General features: G+C 39.1%; 2 protein-coding genes across 2 annotated transcripts; both read left to right on the top strand.

Moving 5' to 3' along the window:
- The first annotated feature begins 481 nt into the window (after positions 1 to 481).
- lim2.1 (lens intrinsic membrane protein 2.1) lies at positions 482 to 5,145 on the top strand. The gene is made up of 5 exons (XM_049017264.1): positions 482 to 618; positions 1,849 to 2,030; positions 2,721 to 2,870; positions 4,611 to 4,745; positions 5,084 to 5,145. Exons 2-5 carry the CDS (start codon positions 1,856 to 1,858, stop codon positions 5,143 to 5,145), a joined length of 522 nt encoding a protein of 173 aa, XP_048873221.1. The 5' UTR covers positions 482 to 618; positions 1,849 to 1,855.
- Positions 5,146 to 9,957: 4,812 nt separating this feature from the next.
- Positions 9,958 to 11,248, top strand: bsx (brain-specific homeobox). Its single transcript, XM_049017826.1, has 3 exons — positions 9,958 to 10,210; positions 10,716 to 10,906; positions 11,009 to 11,248. Exons 1-3 carry the CDS (start codon positions 9,958 to 9,960, stop codon positions 11,246 to 11,248), a joined length of 684 nt encoding a protein of 227 aa, XP_048873783.1.

The following is an 11,248-nucleotide window of genomic DNA, read 5'->3' as shown; positions in this document are numbered from 1 at the left end:
AATATCAACACCAAGTATACAGCAGAGCAATTATCTGCAGGAATCATCTGGCAGCTCTTGAGTGTCCAGTTCTATGACAATGCACAAAACCCATTCACAGAATTTGAAGTCCGGCCTTCCACACTGACTTCAAATGAATTATAGGATACTCTTTAAAATTACTGGAGCAGAGCAAGCTCACCCTTAATCTATGACAGAAAACTTTTGACAGAACATAACTTTGTTTTGTTTCTAAAAGAGGAGGAAAACGAATTTATCTGGCTTCCGTCGGAGTGTCCAATTTAACGCATCGCCTGACCCCCACTAAAGAGATTTCAGTTGCAATTGAAACCACCCAGTCATCAGTATTAATGAGCCCAGCAAGCTTATAAACTTTTGTTTCTTCAGCAGATTCCCAAATTACAAACGACTTCACCCTGATTGGCTGTCACGGTGTCATTCCCTTTTGTTTGCTCACTACGTTTGTTTTTTCGGTGTTTGCTGTTCACTAACAGAACGTTAGTGCTAATAGTAGCTGGAAATCTGCCTGTCTTGGCATTATCAGTTTTACTGTGTTTTTGACAGACAATTCAACCTCAGTACGGAACTACTTGGGATTCATAAACAGGATTCATCAAGGTAGGGTTTTATACCTGCTATTACATCTTAGTCATCTAGTAGTTAACAAGACATTAACCAGAATTATTTATTTCTGCAGAGGGTATAATATGGAAACTATGTTACTGAAGCATATTAATACTAGAATTAACAGCCAAGTACACACCTATTTATATGTATTATATTTTCAATCATGTTTGATATCATTTTATTGTAAAATAAAACGCATTTACTATCCATCTGCCAATCTACCCATCCATCCATCCATCCATCCATCTGTCTTCCAATCAGTTATCCCGGGTTGCAGAGTAATTGCATTTATATGTTATTTATTTCATAAGAGTTATTTGTTTCAATGGAAATAAGCAACTTCTTAAGTTGACTTCATATTTAATGTTGTAGTTATATTATATGTCAATCAATTGTATAAAAGAAACTTGCTTCCCAAACATTTTTTCATGATTTCATAATTATTATTTTATTGTGTAAATATCTGTATCAACGAAGCTTTCTATTTCTCCAGGTCTCTCAGTTGCAGAAAGATTATTATAACTGTATATTTAGGCAAAACAGACCGGAATAGTCTCTTGGTACAAAATGCATAAAATGTTGTAGAATATTTAAATCAGGCAAAACAGGGTCGCCACCTACTGGTAGCTACAAAAAGAGCAATCTCCTTGGAGATTAAATGATGTTAGAAACGGTTTTATTTAATTTGAATTGTATTTCAATTTCAGTAAATAAAAAGGAATTGCGGTTAAAAAAAACTAACATTCATTTAAATATACACTAAACAGCAGGAATTCTAATTCTAAAACAGTTGAAAGTCCAGCAGAAGGCAATGGAATGACAAATGAGGAAACCACCTTGTAAAGCAGGAGTGTGAAATGGGTTAATGTTTGAACACCAGATCCAATCAAAACAAGTCTAAAAGATAAGGCTGAATTGTGGTGAGCAGCTCTCGTGCTCTTCAACCAGGAAGAAAACAGCCACACTACTAAAAAGATTTCACACATTAACTAAAGCCTCTTTTGCGACTCAAATCCACTTCTCAGACCCGTTTGTCAAATCTACACCAATACTATAAAAACAACATGAACATATTCAAGCACCATGAGGCCATGTTTGTGACATGTAATGTATTATTTAGAAAATGTCTTCATTATGATCTATTTGAAGACACCAGAAGACACTCAGCTGGAACGTGACCCATGATCCAAAGAAATATCTTCTCTGTCATTCTGTCTGTAGGTACAGGATGTACAGCTTCATGGGAGGAGGGTTGTTCTGTGCTGGTGTGGGGAATGTACTCCTGATTGTTTCCACAGCAACCGATTATTGGATGCAGTACCGCCACTCGAGCAACTACATGCATCAGGGCCTGTGGCGGTATTGCACACTGTCAAAATGCTTCATCCAAACGGACGGCATTGGTAAGGCGGTCAGCAGCGGGAGAAACACACCCTGAACACCAACCGACGGCTAAATGTTACACTGCCAGGGAGTCTCGTTTGTGCAGACGCCTAGCTGAACGCTGCAGCTCAGATTATTGTGGCGTGTTCAGTTAAATGGCACCCAAAGGAAGCATTTTCAATCAGACATTGGTCTGTTTTATACTGCACCAGATGCAGGCAAATTTTTAGGAATGAACATGAAATTGACTTTAGCGTACAGACCAACACATTTCCAAATGTTTTGTATTTATGAATAAATAATGAATATATTTGATCAGGGGTGATTCTAGGATTTATACCCATATACACATATGTTAAATTATATATATACTGTATATATATATATATATATTATATATGGGCATCCTGCCATTAAATCTGAGGGGGATGTGTGCCCCTCACATTTCATAACTATTCGCTTGAACCACCCCCCCCCCCCCCCACATTTAACATAAAATATTAGTTTTATGCCAGTGTGCTCCCCCCCCCCCCCACATTCAAAATGCTTCTGATGCCCCTGATATTATATATAAACACAAATCCTCCCAAAATGGGAGGAACAGCAGAGAAGCACAAAAAAACAAGAGAAGCACAAACACACACAAATCAGGTAACTGGAGGAAATGGAAACGCAGAGTAATGGCTGCTTTGCGACTCTCCCGAGGGCAGCCTACTGGGACGCCACCAAAGCCTTCATGATCCTCTCCTTGCTGATGTGCTTCTTCGGCATCGTCGTCGGCATCATGGCTTTCATCCACAGCTCCTACTTTGTCAGCCTCGACAAAACCTTTGCTGCGGGAATATTGTTTTTCATCTCGTGTAAGTGGCCCCGCCCTCTCCGACCACTGTTTGCACACTCTCCCGCCCACTGGGCGGGTTAACTGGCCTGTGCTTTATGCTGGGCACACGACTCTTCAGCTCTAACAACACTCCTAGCACCTGTAGCAGTGTTAATGTGAATACATCAGCTGAAATCTCTTGTGGATTTAGACCTGAGATGTGATATTAATTAGCGATATAGCCATCCATTATTTATACCTGGTCATCCAGGCCTCGGTTGCCTTGAGCAAGAAGCTTATCCCAGGATCCACAGGACACAAGGAACGGGATTCCCTGGATGGGGTGCCAGCCCACCCTGCAGGGGTACCAGGCCACCCTGGATGGGGTGCCAGGCCACCGTATCTAAGCAATTGGCCTTAAAAAAAAAAGTTCTTATTGATCTTACAGCTTCCAGTGGTATCATATTACCGGTTTATTTCAGTCGCATTGATACATTCCATCGAGTCACTTGTACGCATCATGTCTCATTCATTCGGGCAAATTGCAAATGCTTTGGTACATACATGCAAATGATTATGCACAATCGTCTGCTGATTCCTACATCATAAATTGCTTATAACATGTTGGTCAAAAAGTATTATACTGGTGCTCTGTTGAATAGTCTTACCCCCCTCCCCCAAAACATCTAGGCATTAGTTTATTGTATGAGTCAGTACATGCAACATAGTTGAACCGGATATCTGTCAAGCATATTCTACTATACGTTTCTGTTACAATTATTTTATAAATGTGTCCTGAATTGAAGAATTGCTTTCAGATGAATTCTGACTTTTGCCAGTCAAGGGGAATGTTTGAAGCGTTATATCAACCAATCTCTAAAACAGCTCAGTGGTGCATCTCATAAACCTTCAGTTGACAATGTGTATAGTTCATGCAATGCTTTATATTACAGTATTCCACCTGCATTTTATAGGATGCAATAAATATACGGTATACAGTTATATGCTGTACATATGCATATTACATACTCACAAATGTGTACATATATACAGTATGTGTGTTTGCATGTTACAATATAAGTACAGCATGTGCAACTTTATACTGTTGAAACTAATGTATGCCATACAGAAAAGTGCAGCTTTGTGCATTTTCAGTCATTATCATCAAAACACTGTTATATTGACAACAGGACTAAGCATTTCGACTTTCATGTTTGCAGACAATGACAAACAGACTTGTCATTCTGATGCCACTGACATCTTCATTCACATAAATATTTTCTTTTGAGAGATGAACTAAGGATTTTGAGCGAGTTATGGCCTTTTGCAGGTAGCCAATTGTGCGGTGTTGTTTGCAGGAATTGTTTCCAGAGATGCGCTTACTGTTTTGCAAATGTTACGGATGACTTTAGAAATGCACCAAAAAAAGGCATAATGTCAGATTACATATTTGGTAACATATTTAACTATTGCCAAAGTGGCACAATCACTGAAATAATTCCAACAGAAACAGCATATCAGTGTTAAATTAAGTGAGTTTACATTTAACCTTACTAACTGGCAATGTCAATGAAGTGCTCTATGATGCTGTAACCACACAGTCACGGGTAACAGAGGCCGAGTAATGTACTGAAAAGAAGATACTTACCTTTGCCATGAGACAGAATGCCTGTTTCAGAGAAGCAGCCCTGTCTGTCTCTGACTGTGTCTACTAAACAGCAGCATGGATGCATGAATATATGAAATGACCCCTTACTGCCGTTGTCTTTCTCTTCTGTAGGCTTTTTTGTATTGCTGGCGATGGTCATTTACACTGGGGCGACTGCCAATTATTACGGGAGACGATATACTAGCTGGAGATTCTCCTGGTCCTACATCATCGGCTGGGTGGCAGTGGTGCTGATGTTTTTTTCAGGTACAGGCTGCTGGTAACGCAAAGCAACCCATGGGGGGCACAGATCGCCAAGCGGACTGCTAACTTTGCGCTAATGCTTCGTATTTATATAGTTAAATATTGCGTACATTCAAAGCAGGACTTATTTTGCCGATTTATTTTGGAAACTCTACATATGAAGAATATATAAAATAAATGTATTATAAGAGTGTTTGTTGAGGAAGGCCGTATATGGTGTGTAACTTTAGTGCCTGCTGTAGAAAGGGCGATTAAGAGAGCTCAGTCTTGCGCAATACTAGATACATTTATATATATATTAATATTGTGACAAGTCCCCCTGCATTTTTTATGTTTTCAAGGTATTTTCTACATGTGTGCTTATCGGATGCACGAATGCCCAAGGAGCACCAACTCCCGCTAAAGGAATGTTTTTTTGAGGCCTTGAGCTAACTGAAATCGAGCACAGCATTGATGTCCACCTTCGTGACCACAGCAGCATAAATAAAAGAGTCTGAAACATCCCCCCAATCTCCCCCCTCTTTCTAACTACTGCTATGGCATAAAACAGCGAGATGCGCATCATTAATCACGCAAACGTACCATGTGACTGCAGCCATTTATAACACGATGTACGCTTGTTATACCAAGTTTCCTTATGCGACTGTTTGGCATCAAAGAAAACCTGTTTGCTCCCAAAAAACCTCTAAAGTGTTGTTTGAATTTTCATATTATAATGAGTGTACCCAGCTCTCTTCAAAGAATGCAAGTGATGGATGGCATACCTTCTTCATAGTAGTCTAATGGCCTTGTTAAGATATTCAGCTATGATTTGGGTCTGGTAAAAGCTGCATCCAATTACACTTCTTGTATCATACAACCAGAGAAGGGACAAAAATCACATTTAATTGGTTCTGGTATTCTCAATGACTTACCCCTTAAGCTGACATGTTTCTGAGGACTCTTTTACTGCTGAATGCAAGCTTGCGAAAATAAAGGCAACAAATATCTCAAGTGTCTTTTAAAACTTACGGATCCAATAGATTCCATGGACCACTCAGAAACAAACAATTGGATAGATAGATAGATAGATAGATAGATAGATAGATAGATAGATAGATAGATAGATAGATAGATAGATAGATAGATAGATAGATAGATAGATAGATAGATAGATAGATAGATAGATAGATAGAAAGAAAGAATATGGGTTAAGTCTGCTTCTGAGCTCCACAATTCTGAATGAGTCAGTTTCCACTTTTTATTGTCACTGACTGATCATTTTTCTTTAGCAAACTGATACTTATTCGTGTCAAAGACAGCAGTTTTAACATTGCGAGGCTCTACATTACAGTATGTAACGTTCACTGGCAAGGGAAAGCACTCGCACACACATGTGACTTCTTTAGATCTCAAGACACAGGACAATAACAAACAAAAAAGTCACACAGCACTAACACGAAAACAGCAACATGGCAATAGAAGACCAACAAAATCAAGTACTGTGGGAACCAAAAAGAACCAAAAAGACCGCAATGCCATATCACTGCAGTTTATGGAATATATTTTTTAATTAATTTGAAAGCTTGGTTAATGGTCTCGCATGTGATGCTTAACACGATGATCACATACATTTATAATTTTGCATGTAAAATTATTACAATGCAAAACTATAGAATCTATATTGACCAACAAGAGTAAAACAACTGAAAATTTTGCTGAATGACAACTGTAGAAGACCATTTTCATATCTGTACCAAACCACTTAGAAATTTGCATGAAGCAATAAGAAATGATGTTCTGTTGTGCATAAGTGATATTATGTTGTGGGGATTATACTTGCTTTGCAAATGCTAATTGTTATTTGAGAAATACTTCAAAGCAATTGAAAAAAAAATCTATGAAAGAACCTTAAGATGATGTGTAAATTCATTATGAAATTGAAACTGAAATGTAACAATAAAACTGTACAAATACAAACATTAGCAGGTCGCAAAAATAATTGGCAGGGGACACAGAGCTGGTTGACGTTCCTTTCTCTGACATTTCCATGTCGGGCGGGTTTCATTGTTCCTGACAAGTGTGGCCAATGATCTTCAGCCTCGCTGGGACAGGATGAGTGAAATGGGCCTCTCCACAGATTAGCCGGCCGCACTGGCCTGCTGGGAAGCTCTTTGCGCCATACATCTGTGTCTATTGACCACCCCGGACTGCCTTTGCAGTCCAGAACAAGGAAATCAAAAGGGCTCCCGTAGCCATTTTGGCGTCTATCAAATGACATTAGCTCCAGATTCTCATTCGCGAATGTCTTCTCGGTTAGATTCTCCTGCCTCCTGACTGAAGACACGGTCAGACGTTAAAGATTAAAATCTCACAGAACACAGCTGGCGGTTTCTTACCTAAGTATCGTTGTCAGATTTAGCTTTTAAGGTTATTATTCAAAACCAAAACATGTATAGTCACCTTAATGCGTCAGCTTTTCCATTGCAAAATAGCATTGAAGCATGACCTGACAAGGCAAGGGTATATTTATTGTGGTGCAACATGTTACTGTGCGCTCATAAAGATATCTTCGGTAGATGAGGCGCCATGAAGCCTTGGGAAATAGGTGTGTTGGAAAGACGGGAGCACATTTATTGCTGAAATAAATTTCTATGAGCTGTAGTTCGTAAGTGGCCCGCAATTGACCCAGAAGGAAAAACTTAACATCCACAAAGAAAATGGCAATCATACACATCTTGTGAGAGTGCTTTCCGGCAAGCAAGTCTCAGCATCAAATGAACACGGCTTTTACAGCATAACAGCCTGGCTTATTGAATTACAAATATCGTCCACTGATATAAAAAAAACAGTAATCAATTGTGAATTTACAGATATTTTTTTGAAAAATCGTTTCAAAAAAGGAAAAAAAAACCCTAAAAGGTGTACCTTTCAGGTTTCCGGTTAATTTCTCCCCTTAATGCTTCAATCTGTTCACTTCGTGAAATATATGGCAGCTTTTTGTATCTAATAAATCTATGCATTTTGAATTTTTTTCAATAATGAGCACCATTATTGAAATATAACAAATGTGTAAACCGTGCGGTTTTAAACTTCTGAAAAGCTTTTTTTTTTAAAAAAAAAAAAAAAAAAAAAAAGATTTCCAGCTACAGCTACCTCTGTGACCGCTAATCTAGCCAATGAAATAGAACACGCGTCCGCCGAAAGGACAAACAGACCCATAGCGTTACGTAAAGCATAATACACCGTGAAGGTCCGGAGCCAGATGTGAAACTTGCCTATAATCCTTCAAGCTTCTTACACAAATGTGCCATTTATAAGTGACTCAGCAACTCCCTGCCTCCAAATTCCATTTGATGAAATGTCTAATACAAAAAGCCGCTCAACTAGCCTGCAAGTGGATGGACACTATTGATCATCCATGCAGAGACAATTTCATCACCATTAATTCATTAGATTTCTCATTTCCTTCTGAAAGCTACTACTTACTGTTATCAGCTAACAGTTGGTCTTGGGGCTTACCTGTACAGGTTGCATAAATGCCCCAATTAAGCCTATCAACCTCCAGAATTTGTTATGAAAGAAACGGTAAACAACTAGCCTTTAAACGGCAATATTTCACAGATCAACTGGCAAGCCTTATAGAGAACGGCTGTCGTTTCCCCTCTCGAAACATTGCTTATTATCACACCTTTCAACGCGTTCATTTACGTTTTGGGAAGACTTCTTACTTTCGAACGGCTTTGAAATGTTTGCTTATGCTGTTATTTATCCTCTATTTATCCGTCTCTATGTCTATTAGACCCAGTTACGCCGTGGTCAGCTAAATAAACACCATGCCTTGAAGAAACTTCAATCCACGGCCAGGGGAGGGAACAAGCTCGCAAAAACCTACTCTATTATTTTGCGTCCTGATTTCCATGTTCATTGAAAACCGAGCTGCATTACAATTTGCAGTCACTTAAAGGTACTCATCTATTTACCTTATACCAGCTCATACATATGGAAGACATGTCCCGGAGTTGTCAGAGTAATGCACTTTCAGAACTAATTGAATCCAGTAATTAATTTGTTCTACCTGTCTGATCGAATGGAAACCCTGTCCCTGCGCCCAAGGATTAGCACTTTCGCTCTAACATCTTCCCTAATTATCTAATAGCATTGCCGAAAGAATTCTGCCTGCGTTAAAACACTATCAGCATTAACTGCAGTGATTGGAAATGTGATGACAACTCGATGTCAACAAATTACTGCTTCCAGCGTAGAGATGGAAGAGAAGTACCCACTTGTGTTCTCGCAGAGTTTAATATCAATAATTAGAGCCAATTTGAGGGGTATTAGCCAATATTATGTCTTGGAATATTGTAATCCCTAAAAAATTAGCAATCTAAAACTAACAGATGGCTAGGGGAAGGAATATCTAAGGGGAAACAATGGATAATGCAGTTTTTTAACAAATAGAAAACATTTAAAAGTATACTTTTGCTTTGATGTTATTTATTTTGTGTAACGTAATGATTATTTTAATAATGTTATTGGGTTTTTGCTCTGTATCTCATTCTGTGAACAATGCAGACATTTCTTTCCTGACCAGTATGAGTTGTAATGGATACATAATAGTCTTAAAAGCAGATGTAATAATACCTTTTGCAGTACCATTTTAAACCTTTTTAGTAACAGATGTTGCTATTAATCTAACGACACATGTAACACGCAGTGGTATTGGGATTCTTCTGCTAACTAGAACCGAACAGTAGTGGGACATACCAATACTAAGTTTATTTACCAACTTGGAGCTTGGTTGGGACAATAAAAATAAAACGGTATAGTATCAGACTCACGCAACATGCGGTTTAAGTAAAGCGGTCTTCGGTGCAAAGTGGTTTAAGACGCGCGTCAGAGAGAAGCGACCTCGCTCCCGGCAGAGGACTCTTTCAGCACCATGGTGAGCGACCCTCCCTCTTCGTCGCCGTCAGTATAATTAATCCATACAGAACTAATTCGATCCTCCGCCCTACCGTTGCGCTATTGGCTAATCACAAATCTTTTTCACAATTTGTTGCTGTCATTCCCCTTCAATAAATACTAATATACCTGGGCTCTGCTCGCTGGTTGACAGCAGATTATAATTCTAAGGTTTAGCATTTTTTGAGACTTTGAGGCTGCCCGTTTATTGAAGCGCAAATAGCATTAACAGCGGACTCGAGCTTCCTTGTGGTTTTTGCAAAGACTGGAAATGAATCTGAACTACACGTCCCCGGTCCCTCAGATGCCTGCCCAGAGGTCAACGTCGTTTTTCATCGAAGACATTTTACTGCATAAACCCAAACCTTTGAGAGAGGTGTTTCACACGCCGTTTTCCAGCTCACTAGCATCCCGGATGCCACTTCTAGAATATGGATATCCCCTGATGCCAACCCCGATACTAGCGCCCCATCCTCACCATCCTCTTCACAAACCCGAACATCACCCTTATTTCTTTACCTCGGGTAAGTAATCAAGCGAATGTACTACTAAAATTTTCAAGTGTTCATAGCATATGTGTAAAAATATTTCTGAAATATTTCAAGGTACAGTCAATTAAGCCAACATTATGAGGGTAAATGTTAACGAAAGCGCGCGTCAAAGCGATATTTCTGTTAAAAATTAGAATTTAAACAATCTCAACAGTTCTGTAATGCGCAACAGGTTGATTCGTGAAAGTTCTGAGTCATGAACGCGAAAACTGGAAATCAAACGGAAATAAACATGATATAACATTTATTTCATATTACAGACAGAAGACTGTATCGGGCTGAGTTTCCCCGTAACGCACAATTATTTCTAGATCGCTGTGTAGAGTATTGCATTACAGATTGAGTCTTATAAATACAAAACTTTGCATTTGATAGCGGTCAAGTAAACAAAACGAGGCTTGGCCTTGTAAAGCAACATAATGAAATAGAGTGAATCGTCTCAAAACCTAGGCCTGTTGTGTCAAATATATTTTTGCAGGCATGCAAGTCCCGGCTTTATTTCAACATCATCCAGAGATGCCTGGCAAACACTGCAGACGCAGAAAGGCCCGGACTGTCTTCTCGGACTCTCAGTTATCTGGGCTGGAAAAGAGGTTTGAAATTCAGCGTTACCTTTCGACCCCGGAACGAGTGGAGTTGGCCACAGCTTTAAGTCTCTCAGAAACCCAGGTAAGAAATCTGCCCAAATCGACTTGCATGTCACATACCAGATTTTTTTTTAGTAGGCCTATTTTATGCAAGTTTGTATAATACTCGAACTTTGTCGTACAGGTTAAAACTTGGTTTCAAAATAGAAGGATGAAGCATAAAAAACAGCTAAGAAAAACGCAGGACGACCAGAAAAATCCAAATGACTTGCACCGATCCTTGGAAAGTGAAAACGAAAGCAGTGAGAAAAAATTGGAAGAGGTTAAAACTGCAATGAACCAGGACTCATACATGCTCGAAGAAAATGAAGATGATGTCGATATTGAAGATGATGATATTTGCTCCCCGGAACAGCTATTATAA

Source organism: Brienomyrus brachyistius, chromosome 6, assembly GCF_023856365.1.
Source record: "Brienomyrus brachyistius isolate T26 chromosome 6, BBRACH_0.4, whole genome shotgun sequence".
Lineage (NCBI taxonomy): Eukaryota > Metazoa > Chordata > Actinopteri > Osteoglossiformes > Mormyridae > Brienomyrus > Brienomyrus brachyistius.
This window is presented reverse-complemented; position numbering and strand designations above follow the sequence as displayed.